Below are 20,427 nucleotides of genomic sequence, written 5' to 3' on the forward strand. Positions count from 1 at the left end.
GTCTGATTCAGAGCATGATCTGATTATTCCCTTTCTGGTCTGAGGTAGCAGTTTCTGGATTCTGTTTTAGGTCTGTACACGATAACTGTAGTCCTGCCCATAGTTAGAGTGTCAGTTGACAATTGCTGGCTCCAGTTCCTGCTTGCTAGTTGGGAGTCTCTGTAGGTTCAGAACCACAAAACTGTAGAATCACTCCTGGTCCAAATTTCCTGCTTTTGTTATTCAACTGCAAGCCCCAACTCAGATCTTTGAGTTGAGACGGCATTCTTCCTCCAGGGTTGAGTTACAGGGCCCACCTTTTGTCACAATCCCTATTCTGTTTATTCTCCCCAAATCTGAGATCCTGTGCTAGTGTCAGAATGACAGTGCTTTGGGCCCATGCCTCATCCCTGTCCCTGCTCCAATTATTCACCTGTGTGCTGAATCTGCAGTCTTGGCCAGGAAAAAAAAGAAAAAAAACATTCTGTTGGATTCATGATCACTCCTCAGTCTGGTGTTCTTCCTCATTCTTTGTTAGAATTTTGGGAGAGAACTGGGTTGTACTGCTTCTTTCTATTCCACTACCTTTGCTGATCTCCATTATAACTGATTCTTGCAATAAGTTTATATGATAGGTCAGGCAAATATTACCATCCTTACTTAAGAAAGACAAATATCTATTCTCTGTGCTGATCATCATGATTATCTATGCTTTGGGATAGCATAGGTGCAGGAGGTCCAGCCTCAGTGTCCAAAAGTTTGGATGGAGTAAAAAACAAACAAGCAAAAAAAACAGACCATGTATTTCACAATGATAGTCTATAGTTCTCAAGTCTTTGGGCCTCCCATTCTTCTAAGTTCTTCCTGTTATCCTTTACTAACTCTTCCACCACTAACCTCTGAACTCACTGATTTAGAATTCAGGTTCACAGCTTATGGTTAAAAGATTCTTGGATCTGTCCTGGATCTGGTTTGCAACACTCCATGCTGTTTGCGCTCCTCAGTCATCACTTTCCTCCCTCCTTCAATAATTAGGTCTGCCTTTGTCCAAGATTGTGAATTTAAACTCCTGTCTTTCCTAATAACTTTCAGTGGCAGGAAGGTCGGGACTCCAAGAAGTCAAAATAAAGTAAGGACAATTTGAAATGTTTAATTTATTGCAGTGGGGAAAACACATGAAGAAATCCTTGGTTAATAGACAAAACACAGAAAGATCAACAAGTCATTTCTTGATGTAATAGTTGGCATTACTCTAGCAGGGATTATGGGTTCTGAACCCCCAAGTTGGCATTCCACTGAATTTCTCATTTTCTGCTAAAGGACTATAGAAGGACTGATAGGCTGGTTGGTGAGAGTATAATCAAACAACAAACAAATTATTCCAGAAGTATTTTGGGGACATCAGTACTGTCCTCTACAAAGGGGGCACTGAGCATAAGCAAAGCCTCTCCTCTCAGAAGAAGAGCCCATGGCATCTTCCCTCTCAGCCAAGGCCCTCTACTCAAAGGGGAGAAGGTGGTCATGGTGAGGATGTGGTGGATTTGGTGCTGGAACTCTGCTCAGCCTGTCTTTGCTGGGTTTGGATAGCTGGGGGAGGGATTCTTGCATTGAACATCTTGAATCTTTACTCTAGGCAAGGTGGCTAGGTGTGTGCGGATAAGGGGTATTTGAGGGCTGCTTGGGACAGGCTTGGGTGATACCAAAGGTAGAGGAGTTGGATTAGTTGGGTGGGCATTTGAGAGAAAGATGGAGAACGCATGGGACATTTCAGGCTCTCTCCTTTTCTTCAGCTTAGAGTAGGGCCAGGCCATTCACATCCAAATACCAAATTAATGCTTTGAGCCTTTGTACCCCCAGTGCCTAGCACAGTGTCTGGCACATAGTCAGTGCTTAATATATGTTTGAATAAATGGGTAAACATTGGTCTGAAATGTAGAACAAATGAGTCAACTTGAACTACTAGCTCCAGATGTTCTCTTGGCCTTCAACATCTGTAAAGCCCTCCTAGGCTAGGCATTGGTATTTGTGTTACTACCTTAAGGGTTGTGGTGGGAGGAATGAGAGCTTTATTCACATTGACCTCCAACAAATGCCTTACCAGCTAATTGGGTTAGAGGATGAGGTGGAGAAAGGCCAAGAGAAAATGCAACAGGAGAGCTTAGTAGCCAATTCAGGAAAGTGATAATTCAAGGATTTATGTCCATAAAGAAGAGTTAGGAAAGGGTTTCCAGCAGTGAAACATGTTTCCATGGTTACGGTGTCCCTCTCTCCAACTCGGATAGCTCCGGTCATATCCCAAGAGATTGGCTGTTTTTCTCAATCTGGCAGTTCAGGGTCAATGCAAAGGACATCCCCAGCACCTGAGAAGATAGGTCAAACCTGAGGGCTGCCTGGGAGGAGCCATCTTTCTTGCACACAGTTCGTGATGAATCCAAGGAAGTCTATGAAACCAACTCCATTCTATCATTTCTACTATCCTAAGTGAGTCTTCTCTCTCAGCTAGGTGTGAGAGGCTTATGGAAAAAGAGAAGAGGGGTTCCATAGGATAGGACATTTTTCATGCCCAGAGTGTCATACGGAATCTGAGGTTACATAGATGACCCTCAAAGCAAACCCTGAATTCAATATCTTATCTGGCGAGTCTTCCTGAGCCACCCCTCTAATTTCAAGGCAAAAAACCTGGTTTCCCTTGAGAACTTCATGAATTGATCTCAGCCCCAACAATTAAATGTGGTGTAATGGGGTTGAAAAGGGAAAAATTGGTGCCTCACATGAAAAGAATGAGCCACTGCAGCATAAATTCTCCCTCGAGTATTTCCCGCAGTGAGAAAAACAGACTGAGAAAGTTGGTTACAATTCTTTTTGCTTTTTTCTCTCTTGAGTGTAAGAATCCCTCTTCTTACAGAGGCAAATCAAGATCCTATAATCATACACTTAGACCTGGAAAGGACCTTAGAAATCACTGGGTCCAAACTTCTCATTTTACAAAGAAACTGAGATTAAAAACTGAGATCAAGTGATTTGCCAAGGGTCACACAACTAATAAATGTCTAGGAGGCAGGGAGATTTGACCAGGTCTTCTCGACTCCAAGTCCATTGCCCTATCCATTACACCAGGACACCTCTCAGGACTGTGAAGAAGGCCCTTGGATTTGAACCAGGGAACTCTTCAATGTCAACAACCTGTATTTTCAGAGCAGGGGTGGAACCAAGGCCATAGGGTCAGTGTAGGGGCTTTTGGCTGGACCAGTTATTCGGCTCAGAACACCTTATGACCATGAAGGCAGGTTACCCAGCTGGCCCCTGTTCTGGAAACATTTCATTTGCCCGAGACCAAGTCAATAACCAGGTTTCTTGCTATCTGGCTGGTGGAAGGGAGGATCTGGGACTTGCTCTGATTTTCTCTGCTACCTAAACTGGGGTAAATTGGAGCAGGATAAGAGACAGATATGAGAATGATGCAGTTATGTTTCATTTAGACTTGTCATGGAAATAGACTTCTTACCTGGATGACACACACACTGATGATAAGGATTCCAATATACAAGAAATTTGACTGAAACCATGCTTTTGCTTTCATGTAACATCCCTAGGGAAAATAGAAGACAAAAATAATGATGGGGATGGGGCTTATGATTTCAGTGACATAGGAATCTCCCTTATGAGGAAATTCCTTCCACCAATGCAGGTCAGAACTTTGTCTGCAACTTAAAAGTCCTACAGAATTGCCTAGAGCCTTAGGAAATTGAGTGATTCAACTAGGGTCACACAGCCAGTATGTGTCAGAGGCAAACTTGAACCTAGATCTCCTGGGCTCTAAAACCAGCTTCCTATACACTATGCTTCCTTTCAAAAATATTGATATCCTTGTTGTATCTAGTTGTTTCAGCTGTCTGGAAGAGCCTTCATATTTTCCCTTACCTAGTTCTATGAGAGACAAGTATTTTTCTCCCCCATCACTTCTCAGACTATTGCAACAAGCTTCTTTTTGGGCTCCTGGTCTTTCCCTTCTCCAGGCTATCCTCCATACAACTGTCCCAGTCATCTTCCTAAAACACAAGATAGGAGCACAGCATCCTCTGGCTCAAGAAGTTGCAAAGGCTCCCTTTTGTTCTGGGATAAAAGAAAAACTTCTCACCTTTGTGATTTAAAGCCCTGACCTTTCCAGGCTTACTCCAGCCTGTCTCTCAAGGCTTCTTCACCTCACAGCCTTTCATGCACCCTATATTCCAGCCAAACTGGCCTTGGTTTTTCTCATCTACCACCACCGCACCTTTGTGTAAGCTGTGCCCCATTCCTGGGATAGCTTCCCTTCTCACCGCCACCTCTTAGAATCCCTGCTTTCCTTCAAGATTCAACATACGTCCCACCTCCTTTGGAGATTCTTTCCTGGTTTTCCTGAGTTGTTAGGGCTCTTTTATTTTACAAATCATCAGGTATATTCTTGTATGTTTTGTCTTTGTATTTCCAGTTCCTCACACATAGTAGGTTTGCTGTTTCTTAGCTTAGACTGGATTGGATAGAGAAACTGAAGCATGGCATGGAAAGTATCTCAGTCTGTAGTCCCAAAGGCCTGAGAAGACTGGGGACCCTCACACTGCCTTGGGGGAGGGTTAGGACAGTGGGAGGAAGGAAATTATCCTGAGGAGATGTCCCATTCTGATCTGGGAAGTGGGTAGGTGGGAATTATGCTCCTTCTGGAGGTCCAGGACAACTCTAGTGGAAATACAGTTTGCCACCCACCTCATAATTGCATATTGGAATCTTCAGGAAGGCATGAGCCAAACTAGGATTTCTTCTTCACCGAAAGGTGGTTGTGGAAGGGGTCTGAGGGTTGCCCTACTTTGGTCTATCCCTTGACTCCTATTTCTGAACAAGAGAGGTCCTCCTATCAGCTCAAAAGTGTCGAGACAAGGCCCCATTCCTCTTCAGACTAATCTTTTCCTTCTAATTTTATTGTTTTCATCATGTCAATATATCAAGAATCGGTGATTTTGTGGATGAGACGGATCTAAATTCACCTCAAACCTGTAGTTGTAGAGAACTGCCTAAAGCTCAGAGAGATTAAATTACTTGCCCATGGTCACAATGCTAATAAATTGTCAGAGGTGGGATATGAACTCAGGGCTTCCTAATTCCAAATCCAGCATGCCACCCCTACGCCGAGCAGTCTGTTAATCATCATCCCTAATAACAATGACAACTCATTTTTATAAAGCATCTTAAGGTCTACGTAGCACTTTCCTTTTACCACCATCTTGTATGGTAGACAGTCAGTCACCAACACTTATTAAGCACCTAATGTGTACCTGGTACTTTGCTAGATGTTGGGATGGATAGTGCAAGTAAGCCAACTTTGTAAGTGAAGAACCCAAAGCTTAAGGAGACTGAAAGATTTGCTTTTAGTGCTTTTGTTTAGAGTACCAGTAAAGAGCCCTAGCTGTGTACCTCAGGCCTTTCCATCACTCTAGCACCAAAACTGAGTGGGTCTGTTATTAATCTTCTGCTTCATTTAGCTAACTGGTAATACTATGGATCTGTCCATCTCCTGGGATGCCTTTTTACTTATAGTCTGCTGTCTCCAGCTTGGAGCACTGTGACCTCACAATACTTGATAGTTTCCAAAGCAATCATTCTTTTCTCAAAAGAAACACACAGGAGAGTCGTCACCTGAGTTACCTGAGTCTTTGGATCAGAGGGGCAAGATTCCGGGGGGTGGCCATTCCAGTCGCTTGTGCCATTTACACCACAGCACTCTAGCTGAAATACAGACCCAAAGAAGGTCATTTGTAAGGAGTCAGTGGCTTAAGGAATATGGAATGATTAAACCCCATTCCTTGGAGAGAAAGATAAAACTTTGCAGTTTGCCTCCAGAGAAGCTGACCTAGGCTAGTGAAGGGTTTCTGGCAGACATTGGTCATGGTCTGGCTCATGGACTGGGCCATGGGTTTGACTCATAGGGGCTATGGTAGACTTAGTCTGCCTTAGACATTGCCTCTGCTTTTGCCTTTGGCTCAGTTCTGCCACCATCCTTGGCAGCTGCCTGCTGTCCTGATCAGCATCAGACAGGGCCAGAGAGTAGGCACTGATCATCACACATGGGATATACCCAGGTGTGGCTGGTCAGGATCTTAATGTTGAATTCCTATGTTCCATTTTCAGGCAAACACAGGCCAAATACAGAACTACTGCTACTAATAATAACAATAAGCTGATGTTCCCATAGCACTTTAAAGTTCACAAAATATTTTGTATGGCTGTTATCTCATATAATTATTACGACAATCCTGTGAGGTGGGCACTACAGGTATTATCTTCACTTTACAGATAAAAATTTGAAGCTTAAAGAGGTTAAATCTCAGAATGACCAACATGCCCATAATCACGGTGCTAATTGTTGTCAAGGGTAGGATTCAAATCCAGATCTTTATGACTTCAAGTCCATTATTCTCTGTACTGTACCATGTAACTATGAGCAAAGAGAAGTATTTTGATCTCCTACCTCCAGGGAACAAGCTTCATGCCATTCTGAGAGTTGGGGTGGGCAGAAAGGGGAGAGAACTGAATACCAATGAGGCTCTTTTCCCAAGTCTCCAATGTGTAAACTCAAAGAGTGCTTCAGCCCATAGTCTCCTGCCCAGAGATGATGTAGACTTGACTTACATACTCCTGGATTCCATCCCACGCCATCTTGGTGCTGTTATCAGACTTGTAGCGTTGGATACTCTGGCTCAGGTCACTAGCCACATAATAATCTATCTAAACAATCCAGAAAGGAAGATATCAGGAAGCAAAAGTTAGATCATTGAAGGAGTTTTTTAGGGGACAAAGTTGGAGCCTAGTACAGGCAAATAGTTTCTTTCTGTTTTCCCCTGTAATCTTTCTTCCCAGACCTAGAGAGAATGCCAAAGATGAGAGAGGAGTAGAGTGTATGTCTTGAGTATATTTGATTTACTGGCAGGTAGTTAAGAGGCTTTAGTTTAAAAAGATTTTTTAAAAGTGATCAAAATATCAAAGCAATTTAGGCATTGAGATACTGGTCTTTGGGTTATATCATTTTATTTCCAGGGGAGAAAAAAAACTATTCAGTCCTGTCACACAGTTTTGTAGCTGTATTAGTATTGACAACTGAGATTGTTTTCAACAGATTCTGGATGATATTTGCTCCTGCATGCTCAGAAGGATGACTGATATCAATCAACTTATGGAAATTGATGTCCCACATGTAAATCCGACCCACAAACCTCTGCATGACTATTTTTCCCACACACACAAAGATCAAAATTTTTCCTTCTTAAAAATGATACAGGGAATAACATTCCCCATCACATACCTTCTGTTCATACACAAAAAGCAGGATGGCCATCGTCACCTCAATCAAAAGGATGAACAGGAGCAGGACAAAGAACTACCAGGAAAGAGAGAACAAGGTCACCTACTGGGACAACGAAGGGACCAGCACTAGTGGGACACGTTGTTCTTAGCAGTGGATTGGTCAAGAGAATGCCAGACATCCCTTCCCACTCTGAGATTCTACAATTTTAAGATCCAATCATTCCAAGAACTATCATCTTTCCCTATGTCCATTTACTTAACCCTTTATTTGATTAACTCTGTCCGTCCCAGTCACTTAGTATTTATGTGCACATTTTTGTTCATCTTGAGTTCTTTTATTTAGATATTTCTTCACACTTGTCCCATATTCCATCTTGAAGGCCGGGAGTTTATGGTGTTGGCACAGGGAGTATTTAATTAACAAATGAATCATACTGACTGGGTGACCGTGGCTGATTTGTATTTCTTTACATTTGGGGAGGTATTGTGTCTCTCATACAAGCTGATGTGTGTGTGTGATAAAGACAGAGGGGAGGGGAGAAGGGGAGGGGGGGGGAGAGAGAGAGAGAGAGAGAGAGAGAGAGAGAGAGAGAGAGAGAGAGAGAGAGAGAGAGAGAATGAGAGAACGAGAACACACTCTTTATTGGACAGGGAGCTCTGGAGAACAGGAATTTATACCTTCTCTCCCATGGCTTTAGTCAAAGACTTAGAAGGGGGTGGAATGACTGGTTGAATAACAGATCTCAGAGGAAGCATAAGATGATTAGGCAGTCTTAATCAGTCAGTTTACACCATGGTTTGAGTGGCCCCCTGTGCAAAGTGTCCTATGTGGGGAAATAGAGAAAGAACCACAATCTGTTCTCAGGGAGCTCCTAGTCGTATCTAGAGAGCTAAATAGCTGATTACTATCAGGAATTCTTCTATTAAACCTTACTGGTTACTGTTGGAACCATATTAAAAAAAATCTTTATTAAGGACCTACTTACTATGTGCCAGGCCTTAGGGGCACGACAGCAAAAATGGAACAATTTTATGGGACTGATTGCCCATCGTGAAGGGTAGATAATAAGACATATGGGACAGAAAATTCTCCCCTACCAAAAGATCAGAACCACAAGTACTGACCTTGACCTAACTTCCTGAATAGGGCAAGGAAAGTCTCCATATAATTTTTTTGTTGTTTAGCTGTTTTAGTAATGTCCTACTCTTTGTGACCCCATTTGGGGTTTTCTTGGCCCAGATACTGGAGTAGTTTGCCATTTCTTCTCCAGCTCATTTTACAGATGAGAAACTTAGGCAAACAGGGTTAAGTGACTTGCCCAGGGTCACACAGTAAGTGTCTGAGGCTGGATTTGAACTCAGGGAGATGAGTTTTCCTGACTGCAGGCCAGGAACTCTATCCACTGTGCCACCTTGCTGCCCATATAAAGCTATGTTAAAAAGACAAAGTTTATTGAACCCTAAAAAGCATCCCAGTTATTCCACATGGCATCAGTCCCCCATGGCTGACACTCACCGACATGAGAAGGCACTTGTTTTCTTTAATCGAGCCCATACACCCCAAGAAGGCAACCACCATGATAATAGTTCCCACAATGATGATGACATTGCCCACGGTGAGGGAGGGAAGGCTGTAGAACAGGGCTCCAAAACTATTTTTGATCAGGAAGTAGATCCCAAAGCCCAAAATGGTACAGCCACAGACCTGAAACAAACAAGACCAGGGATACCCTTGAAAACAAGGGGATGGCCACCAGTGTTCCTCTTAGGGTCTTTCTTGACTGGAGGCCAGATCTACCCTTGTGCCCCCAAGGTGTTCTTACCACCAAGAATCTGGTTAGTGACTCTAAGGCCTCAGACTCTCACATGCAAGAAGGTATGGAGCATCAGAAAGAAAGTAGGGTTGAGAGAAACTGTCATTTCTTAGGGGAAAGTTCTCACCCAACATCTATCCAAAACATCCTAGAGAGCAGGGCAGGCTTGATCCCTAAAAAACATACTCATTCCCAGATACTGGCTATCCTAGAGCCCCAAGTTCGCCCTCCCTGAAGTATCTCCTATGATGAACCTTCCTTTAACTACCTTGATTTGGGATAGGCAAGGGTAGAAAACTTCCCACCTAGCTCTTCCTGCTATGCAGACACTTTGAAAACCCAAGTAGCCAACACAGACTATGTTCAAGGCTCTTTGGCTTTGATCAGAGTTTGACACAGTGAAAACTTCCAGGACTGGATGGCCTACTTTTTCTAAAATTTAGTCATTCATTCAAGGAATCCAGAATGGTTCCTACAAGGATTTCACTCCTGAGTCTGTGGCTCCCAAGCCATGTCCCATAGCAGAAGCAGAGTAGCAGAAGCCAAGAAAAATGGGATTAATTCTCCAAGTCTTTTGAGATCATGGAGTGACCCAGTTATTAATATCTTTAATGATTTTGGGGGCTACATTGTGGCATGGAGGGGAGATAAGAGAAAATCTCTCTCTCTCTCTTCTCTCTCTCTCTCTCTCTCTCTCTCTCTCTCTCTCTCCCCCCCCCTCCCCCCCCCCCCCCCTCTCTCTCTCTCCATGGAGTTCTAGTATGCTGGATGGGATAGAGCTTTTTTTTTTTTTAGGATTCTGAGAGAGGAGCAAAGCCAACCAACTAATAATGCTTACCCAGAACAGTAGGTTGAAGAAGAATACCACATATTTCAGCACTTTCAAGCTACTCATGCCCATGCTGGGGCAGTCTTGCCCTAGAGAAGGGAAGTTGGAAGGAAGAATCAATAAATCAATCAACAAACATTTATTAAAGGCTTACTATGTGCCAGGCACTGTGCTGAACACATAGCCCAAGCAAACGAAAGGCAGTCCTTCCCCTCAAGAAGATTATATTCTAAGGGGGACAGGGGGATACAACATAAAAAGGGGAAGGGAGTGTAGGGCATGATGGTGAAGTACACAGAATGAAGGATGGCTGCTCTGGGCCCTTCTTCAATATGGAAATTCTAGGAAGAATTCACCAAAGGGAGACATAGGCTTCAAGGATGGGGAAACAAGGAAGCTGAGGCATGGTGGCCAAGTTCAGAGAACAAAGGAACTTCAGCTCTATAGAATGGCTTTAGGTACTTTGAGATATTCAATTTCCTGATACTTAGGAATCTGTTCCAGAGAGATAGATCATAAGTCTTCCCTGTACCTGCTAAGAATCCCCTAACTTCCAAGATCTCCTAGCCTCTGACATATCACAATGCATTGACAATCAGAAAATAATGGGGTTGCAAGAAAATCTCAGAGGTTATCTAGTTTAGCTCTTACCCAAAAGCATGAATTCCATATGTAATATCCTTAACTTTAGTGACAGGGGACACACAACCTTCCAAGTCAGCCCATTCTATCTTTGGACAGCTCTAATTATTATCATAAGAAACTCTTTTTATATTCAATCTGATTTTTTTTAAAAAAAAGCCTGGGTCTTCCCATCTCACCGAGGTTAGAAGTACAGGGGCTACTCAAGGTCTCCATCCCACTGCTAATCAACATGGAAGCTTTGACCTGCTCCATTTATAACTAGGCCAGTTTGACCCTCCTTAGATAGTCTGGTGGAACCACATCTCTAGGGGCTGACCATGTCATTGCTGAGCCCATTGCAGCTCAGCCTCTGTGGCAGTTGGGTTTATGGGTGACTCTCACCACGCCCAGCCAGAGTAACTCTGTAACTTCTTCCTATGTTCTGCTACCTTAGCCAAAGCAGAACAATGCTGATCCCTTTTCCACATGAAAATCCTTCATCTATTTAAAGACACATCATGTTCAGCCCTCTCCTCACCAAGTCTTCTTTTCTCCTAACTAAAGTCAGGAATACAGCAAGAATTACTCTCCAAACCAAACCAAACACAACCAGGCCTCGGAACTTAGGTGCTTGGAAATCCATCTTACTTTCTTCGTTTCAGCAAATACCAATGACCCTAAGTTCTGCTCAGCCGAGTGAATCAGAGTGTTTGCTACAGGGCCACAAATTAAGGGTCCCCATCCTCACATGGGGGTGGGGTGGAGAATGGAGAAATATAGAGGCTAGACAAGGCTGGGAAGAAGGGGATGGGTTCCACCACCTGGTTCTTTAAAAGCCCTTAGAAGCGTGTACATAAAACCAGCCAACAAATCCTGAGTCTTTTCCTTCACATCAAAGTGGATAAGATTGTCTCTGCCCTCCACTTTTTAGCTACCTTTATCCTCTCTATTCTACTTTGCTATCATGTCACCACAAGACTCCCACTCTACTGCCATACCCGGGCTTGCATAGTCCCACAGGACTTCATGCTCCAAAATAGCAGCTTCATTTGCTCTGAGGACCAAGATGGATCCATAGGTGTTATCAGCAGACAGGTCATCCAGGAAGGGTCAGAGGAAGAAGTGATAAGTGGTGGAAGTTGGTTATTTCTTTCTGAGTACTGCCAAGGCAGCTGTGATATTAACAATAAGGACACTGGCTGTCTGCCTGGGGCATAAGTACTCACCATATGATGGAGATCCTCCAAAGATTTGTCAAACCTAAGACACAAGCCATGTCTGGTGATTCACGTGGGAATAAATATATCACCAGAAAGAACCTAGAAAGCTTTGCTAAAGATTACAAAGTAGCAGGTGTCAAAGAAAGAAGTATAGAAATGGAGATCCCCAGTAATTTGCAGGAAAACAATGTGAAAAAGAAGCTATTGAGATAGGCTAGGAACCTCTTCAGCAAGCAGGGAGCTTTAATAGTAGGATAGGGTTACTATCTTGAGCCTTGATTTTGAGCACAGAATTTGGAATCAGGAGACTGAGTCTGAATTCCAGCTCTGGTGTTTACTATGTGTGTGACCTTAGATGAAACAGTGAATTTCTCTGGTCTTCAGTTTCCTCATCACTAAAATGAGGGGGCTGGCCTAAGAGATCCCAAATGTCCCCTCCTGCTTTATATGCTCTGATACTATGATTATGATCCCAGAAATCAGCAGTAAACACTACTTGCCCTACTCTTTACTGGATAGAGGAAGCCCTTATTTGAAGGCAAAATCTTCACAAAAGAGAAGCCTGGAGTATATAACAGAAATAAAGTATGTCATGTTTGGCCGGGAACAGAACAATTTGACCACATTATGAGATAATTGCTTTTGGCTGGACTAAGACTAAGAAAGGGACAGGTTGGCAAGGTGCCTCCATATATTTGTGGGAGACATCAGTCAGTATATAATATCTCCACTGGCACTGAAATGAGCTGAGCTGGACTTAGTGCTTACTGAATGGCCAGTGAAGCTGTACCAATTGTTCACATCATGAAGTGTCCAAGGTGCTCAGAATTTTCTAGATGGTGGAGGTTGCTAGAAGTAAATGAAGCCAGAAACATATGGCTTCGAATTTATATACACACGTGCATAAAATGTAGTTAACAAGCAAAGTGCATTAAAATTTGTAATGCAAGTAGGTTGATTCAACTTCATAGGTATCACTAAAATTTGATAAGATGGAACTTAATTTTTGAATGTGGCTCTGGAAGAATATAGACTATTCAAAAGGAGCAGAATATCTTAAAGGGAAGATGAAGGTAAAGGTAGAGGGGAAGAAATGTAAGGCCAATCAGTAAGTGAAAGATCTTTCCCACCCATTGAACAGGTCTCAGGCAGGGGCCAACAAAAGGAGGCCTGATTAGAGGCAGGCCCACACCTTTGTGATACCAATCAGGGATTAAAGACCCTTCCCACCCACTAAATAGACCTCAGGTGGGGCCAATTAAGGCAAGTTTGTAGGCATGCCTAATCACTTTACTTACTAGGCCCCAAGCCTCAGGCCCACATCCTTTTGCCAATTGGGCATGAAGCCCTTGGGGCCCCAAAAAAGAGTACATACACCCAGAGGCTAGCCATTGAGAACTGAAAATTGAGAATTCAGAAGTAAGAAGAAAAGTCAGAATTCAGCCCAAGGAGAATGAGACAACAGAGCTACAGAAAGAGTGCAGAGTGGAGAGTGGAAACCAGGAAGTTGTAGAGACCAGAAAACTGAGCAGGGAGAGAACACAGGCAAGCAAACAGTTATGATTCGTGAGTGATTGTTTATGGGAAGGCCCTAGTAGGGGGGAAGGTTACAGGATGACTTGGTTCCTTGCTATAATACTGTGTAATAATTTCCCTGTTGCTACATTGAGGTGGGCTTACTGGTTTTGGAATATAATTACTGCTATATCACATTGGAAGTATTAGTCCTTGGATTTGATCCTCTGGAGTCTAAATAAATGTTATACTTCCTCTGCCTTCTACCTAGAGAGTTTCTCATACTTTGCAATTCTGAACCACACAGGCATGTTTGTGGTCATCCTCAAGGTCATGAATTTTGCCTTACTGATACAAGAAGTGATAGACAGGTGGAACCAAGATGGCAGAGAAAAGGCAGGGACTTGCCTGAGCTCTCTCAGATTGCCCATCCAAACAACTTTAAATGTCATCTCAAAATAAATTCTGGAGCAGCAGAACCCACAAAAGGATGGAGTGAAACAGTTTTCCAGACCAAGACAACTTAGGAAGTCAGCAGGAAAGATATGTCACTGAGGTGAGAGTGGAGCATAGTCCAGCACAGACTGAACCAGCTCACACTGGGCCCCAGCAAACTAGCAGTAAGCCTTTGGGGGGTGAATGAATCAGTAGAAGCATCTTCCAAGCCTCTCAGCCCACAGATGTTATGGGGGTTGCACAACTGGCCAGAAGAAGATTAGAAGGGTCCCTTTGTTGGCACGGAGGGCAGGATTCAGTTGCACTGCCCACACCGGATCTGAGTCACAGTCTTGGGTCAAAGTCCTAGAGCAAGGAGTAGCACTAGCACACCGCAACTTGTGGCCACTGGTTACAGATGCAGGGCAGAAAAGAGTATGGTCTCTCACAGACCAGAGCACAGGTCAGGAGAGGGGTAAACCTACCTCTCCCTAGATCATACAACCTTGAAGAACTGAAAACTTACAGGTCCCCAGAATTATCTCTAGAAACAGCTGCACAAAAACTATGAAGCTTAGGACAGTACCCTTCCAACCTAGAGGAAGAGCCCCACTTTAGCATAGAGTTAAAAGTCAAAAAATAGGTTGGGGAAAAAAATAAGTAAACAACGTAAAAATATCCTGACTATAGAAAGTTACCATGTTGACAGGGAAGATCAAAACATAAAATCAGAAGAGGACAACAAAGTCAAAACTGCTGCATCCAAAGCCTTAAAGAAAAATATGAATTGGTCTTAAACCATAGAAGAGCTCAAAAAGGGTTTTAAAAATCAAGTAAGAGAGGTAGAGGAAAAATTGGGAAGTGAAATTAGAGTGATGTGAGAAAATCACCAAAAAATAGTCAACACCTTGATAAAGGAGGCACAAAAATACTGAAGAAAGTAATACCTTAAAAAACAGAATAGGCTAAATGGTAAAAGAGGCACAAAAATCAAATGAAGAGGAGAATGCCTTGAAAAGAAGAATTGGCCAAATGGAAAGAGAGATACAAAAATTCACTGAAGAAAAGAACTTAAAAAGTAGAACTGTCTAAATGGAAAAAGGAGTTACAAAAGCCCACTGAAGAAAATAATCCCTTAAAAATTAGAACTGGGCGAATGGAAGCTAATGACTTTATGAGACATCAAAAAAACAAGAAAACCTATGTAAGGAGATCTAGGAACCAGAGGGAGGAAGCAAGATGGAGAGAATTTAAGCTCAATGGAAAGAGAAACAAACAAAAAAATACAGCCCAGTCAGAGGAAAGAGATGTTTCAGTAAAAAATCCACAAATTTGCTACAGAGGTATGGCCCACTTTAATTTTTTGGACACCTTCTGGAGCTCTTGTGCCAAAGGCAAATAAGCTGATAGATTTTTGACTGGCTTTAATAATTTCATTCTTTCAAAAGTAGATAAATTGAGGAAGGGAAAAGCTATTCTAGAGTTAATTCCGACCAACAAAGAGGAACTGGTTATCAAAGTGGAAATGATGGCAACTTTGTGGGAAACTGATTGCTCCATCTTAGAATTCATGATGGAAAAAGAGAGGAAATCTGGGCAAAGGTTGGTAATAAATTTCAAGAAGTTCAGAAAAAGAATAGGTAGGAGATTATGGCAGCCCAAGAGGGATGAGAAGCTCAAGTGTGAAATTTTGGGGATGCCACCAGAAACAATATTAGTTCTTTGTTCTATTTTAACATTTTTATCAATGACTTACTTGGATAAAGGCATAAGTGATATGCTTATCAAATTTTCAGGTGACAAAAATCTGGGAGAGATGATAAATATACTGGATGACAGAATCCAAAAGGATTAACAGGCTAGAAGAGTGGAGCAAAATAGATGCTAAGATAAAATTTCATGTGGCTAGATGTAAAGTTTTATACTTGGATTCAAAAATTGACTTCACAAATACAAAATGGGAGAGGGGTGTCAAGACAGCAGTTCATTTGAAATAGAGCTGGGGGTTTCAGTGGACTGAAAGCTCCAAATGAATTAACAGTGTGATAATCAGTGGCCAAGAAAGCTAATTTGCTCTTAGGCTTTGTGAGGGGGACATAGAAACCACAATAAGGAAATTGTCATTGAGCCAGGTTGATAAACAAGCAGTGGTAATTGCTTGCTATGTGCCAGGCACAGTACAAGGTGGTCAGGATACAAAGAAAAGCAAAACCACAGTCTTCCCTCTCAAGAAGTTCACATTCTAATGTGGAATAGACAGCATGCAAATAATTATGTCCGAACAAGGTGTCTACAGCAGTGGCTACACTTTCACTTATTCCCCCGAATCACTGGTCACAGTGGAGAAGTTGGAACATTCCTTGCTCTCCATGGCCAATTCCAGGCTCCCTCTCCATCTCCTTGTCTAAGCATACTCTCCTAGTCTGAGGTTCACTCTGTCCATATTTACCACCCCATCAAAATTCTGGGAGCCACTGTTTACTGACTTCTAGAATGTTCTCCTTCTTTCCTCACTGAGTTCCATGCCTGGCTCACAGTCTGTCATCTCTTCCACTCCTGATAGGTGTATGCTAGAGTTCTTGAAAATACATATGGATACTCCCTCAACACCCTTATCTCACAAGTCCTCAATTTACTAATTTCACATGGTCTCCTCCTCAACCCCACCTCAGCCACACTCAAAAATGGTTATACTCATAAATTCTCAAGTTCACATATCTGATTCATTTGTCATCCCATTAAAACCCCAAACCCTGTTCTTTGTCCAATCTCTTTATCCCCACACTTCTTACCCAGGTCCTTGCACTGGCTACAGTCTCTTCCCTTCTTTATCTTGACCCCTTGGTGAACCAGTTCAATTTTATACCATCCTCTTGAACCCCTTTCCTCTGTTATTATCAGTGATCAAGCCTCAGCCTTGGATAGCTCCCACCACCCACTGGGTTTGGTCCCACAGGTGCCACTGAACAAAGCTGGATAAAATCATGAAATCGCACTGACTGAATATACTACCGATTCATGTTTCAGAACTTCAACTGGGCCCTCATTATGGCAAAACCACTCTTTTACACCTCCTAATGAAGCCACTATCCTACTCTCTACAGCAGCTCTTCTAAATCTTTTCAACCCTCCTCAAGTTTTCCACAGCTCCCCTTCCCTGCACCCTCTCAGCTGAGAACCTTCATGGAAAAAAACAAGGTTATTCATCAAGAGTTCTTGGTAAAAACTCTCTTCTCTCCTCTTCCTCTCCTATCACCCAGATGCCTTCTCCCACTGAAGACAGAAATGAAGCCATCACCTTACAAAGGCAAACCTCTCTACATGCACAAGTGATCCCATTCCAGCTCATCTTCCCTAGCAGATTGCTTCCTCCATCATCCCCAGTCTCTCACTTATCTTCATTCTCTCCTTGTCTGCTGACTGCTTCCCAACTCCCTACAAAATGTCTGTGTGTTTCATCTTCAAAAAACCCCACTTGATCCATCTATCCCCACTAGCTAACAACGATGACTATGGCGAGATCCTCAAAACTCCTGGGAGTAGGTGCTATCATTATCCTCATTTGATAGTTGAGGAAACTGAGGCAAAGGTTAAATGACTTGCCCAGGGTCACACAGTTGTGTCTGACACAGGATCTGAACCCAGGTCTTCCTGACTGCAGGCCCAGTGCTCTATCCACTGCCCTAATCTCTTCTTTTTGTGGCTAAACTTGAGAACATTGCCTGCAATTAATCCCCCACTTCTTTCCTTTCACTCTCTTTCTTGTTTGTTGTAGTCTGGCTTCTGGGCTCATTCAACTGAAACTGGTCTCTTCAAAGTTACCAATGACTTCTAAAATGCCAAATCTCACTACCTCTTTTAAGTCTTCATCCTTCCTGCCCTCTCTGCCCCTTCTGGTGCTGTCCCTCACTCTCTTCTCCTCATTACTCTCTTCTCTCTGGGTTTTCATGACTCTGCTTTGCCTTGGTTCTCCTCTACCTGACCTTCTTGGTTTCTCTCCTACCTTCTTGGTGTCTTTTGCTGATTTTACCTCCGTCAGATCTGTTGTACATGCCCCCTTCTCTCCTGGGCCACTGCCACCACCCCACTTATTCCCTCACACCTGAACTATTGAGGTAGGCTGCAGGCAGGCTCCCTGATTCAAGTGTCTCTCCCTTCCAGTCCATTCTCCTCTTAGCTGTCAAGGTCAAAGTGATCTTCTTAATCAGACCATACCATTTTTCTTCTATTCAGCAAACTCCAGTGGCCTCTTTCACCTCCAGAATCAAATATAAAATCTTCTGTTTTGCATTCAAAGCCCTTCAGTACCTGAACCCCTCCTAACTTTCTAGTCTTTTTATACTTTACTCTCCTCTGTGTAACAGTGACAATGATCCTTGCTGTTTCTCAAGTAAGATACTCCATCTCCTGACTATGCTTTTTAAAAATTTCTTTTTTTTTAAGGCAATCAGGCTTACATGACTTGCCCAAGGTCACACAGCTAGTCAGTGTATGAGGACAGATTTGAACTCAGAATCTCCTGACCCCATCCTGACTGTGCATTTCCACTGACTCTCCCCATGTTTGGAATTCTTACCCTTCTCATCTGTACCTCCTGGCTTTTCAACTTCCAGCTAAAATCCTATTTTCTTCAAAAAGACTTTCTTGAGCCCTCTTTTTTTAATAATTAATTAATTAATTTTTAGTTTTCAGCATTCACTTCCATGAGATTTTGAGTTTTAAATTTTCTCCCCCTCCTGATCCCTTTTAATGTTAGTGCCTTCATTCTATTATCTCCAATTTATCCTGTATATATTTTGCTTCTATAGAGTTGTTTGCATGTTGTTTTTTCATTAGACTGGCAGCTACTTGAGGGCAGGGACTGTCTTTTACCTTTTTTGGTATGCCCAGTCCTTAGACACATAGGAGGAGCTCAATGAGTGTATACTGACTGAGCAACCATGCCCCTTTGTCCTCTCTACCCATCTCCTCCACTACTTATTTGCAAGCCTCCTCACTGGCCAAACAGAAGACCATGTCTTAAAGGAACTTCCACACCAGATCCCTACTCTCTTGATTGTTTCTTGAAAGTACCACACTTCATTCCCTTCTTATCAGCTGCCTCATTGTCCACACTAGCACCAGCTGCCTTCCCTTTCACACCAGCATCATAGCCTTTCCTTCCCCTTCTAGCCTTGCTTTCCAGTTCTGGAAACAAGATCAATGATCAAACCAACTCTGCTGTTCTCGGATAGAGAATGTCAATCCAGTGCCCTATTCATCACTCACTATCTCTGTAACTATCCAGTCCAAAGTGCCTTAGCCCTGGATACCCCTGTAAGCTCTTTGAGGGTAGGGACTGTCATCACGTTGTATTTTTACCCCCATACTTTAAGCCCATACTATAGCGCTTAGCATAAATGCTTTTTCATTCACTCTCCTGCTTAAGACCTGCTGATTCCTCATTGTCACTACCATAAAATACAAATGTCTCTGGAATTTATCACCTTTCCAGACTGGCTCCAGTCTGCCTTTCCAGACATTGCTCATTAGTCCCCCTCCTAAGCTCTTTATTCCGGGTAAATGGATCTGATTGCTATCCCCAGTATATGACACTCCATTTCCAATCCCCTTAAGGGCATATGATAACTGCCTTTAAGCATTTGAAGAACTGCTATTTGTACTATAATCCTCTATGCCTTATGTCTGTTTCTGATGCTCCCTCATTAAACTGGGAGTTCCCCAAACACAGGGACTATGTCCTCTTTTCTCGGTTTTTCAAAGGGCCTAGTCCAGAGAGGTGTACTTGGTGAGTGCTTGACAAATGTATTTTTGTTTACTGACTAACTTTAGAGTAACAGTCAAACCACAGCTAGCTGCTATTTCCTGTGGCAGAAACTGTAAGAATCAGTGTTAATAAATTCACAGCAAACCTCCCCTTTTACCCTTGCTAAACCAAGAAAGAAACTGAACTGAAGGGAAGAAATGGGAGGGAAGACTTGGTCTCCTTTACTCTGACACAAACTACTTCTCAGTCCCACTCTTTCTCCCACTGTAGGAAGAAGACCTTCTCCTTAGACCCAAAGAATGGGACATAGAGCAGGTAAGTTGCAAAAGGAGAAAAGACTTCAAGAAAGGTCTGGATCATGGACCACTGATTGAGGAGGGCAAACCTTGAGTGGAATGTACTACAGAGGAATGGTCAATAGTCATGGAGGAACATGGTGCTGGAAGAGGGGGAAGAGGCTCAAGACATTAAAGAGTTTAGAGCTGGCAGGAACCTTAGAGAAGTCTAGTCCAGCCAGTTTGATAAGGGCACTGAGACCTGGAGGGTTTAACGGTCTTGCCTAGAGTCTCATACGTAGTAAGGGGCAGAACAAGGATTAAGAGAAAACAAAAACCCTAGATGCTCTGCCTCCCAATCCATTGCTTCTGTCATTCACTATGCTGACCTTCCCCGCCCCCCCCCCCCCTTATAGTGTGGTTTTTGGGGTCAGGGGAGGGTCCATGGAGGCTGCTCTGGGAGGCTACTGATGGGAGTCCTTTCATTGTATACCACCCTGGAACTCACTCCAATACAAGAATGATTGCATTTGGTCATTCGGCCCTCACTATTCTTAAACCACAACTTCAAGAGTTCAGATTCTTTTCCAGGCAGAGAAAATGAAATGGTCCAGGTGAATTAGTAGCCAAAATT

General features: G+C 42.9%; 1 protein-coding gene across 1 annotated transcript in view; it reads right to left on the minus strand.

The window, feature by feature from the left end:
- Positions 1-1,113: 1,113 nt before the first annotated feature.
- CD53 (CD53 molecule) overlaps positions 1,114-20,427 on the minus strand; it is a 42,841-nt gene continuing 23,527 nt past the window's right edge. Inside the window, exons 3-9 of the mRNA XM_036767387.1 lie at positions 9,967-10,046; positions 8,831-9,019; positions 7,313-7,387; positions 6,643-6,738; positions 5,659-5,739; positions 3,485-3,568; positions 1,114-2,339 (exon numbers count right to left, since the gene is read on the minus strand). Coding sequence (XP_036623282.1) covers positions 2,268-2,339; positions 3,485-3,568; positions 5,659-5,739; positions 6,643-6,738; positions 7,313-7,387; positions 8,831-9,019; positions 9,967-10,029 — 660 coding nt within the window. The 5' untranslated portion in view covers positions 10,030-10,046 and the 3' untranslated portion in view covers positions 1,114-2,267. The remainder of the gene's footprint in view (positions 2,340-3,484; positions 3,569-5,658; positions 5,740-6,642; positions 6,739-7,312; positions 7,388-8,830; positions 9,020-9,966; positions 10,047-20,427) is intronic.

Source organism: Trichosurus vulpecula, chromosome 7, assembly GCF_011100635.1.
Source record: "Trichosurus vulpecula isolate mTriVul1 chromosome 7, mTriVul1.pri, whole genome shotgun sequence".
NCBI classification, from domain to species: Eukaryota; Metazoa; Chordata; class Mammalia; order Diprotodontia; family Phalangeridae; genus Trichosurus; species Trichosurus vulpecula.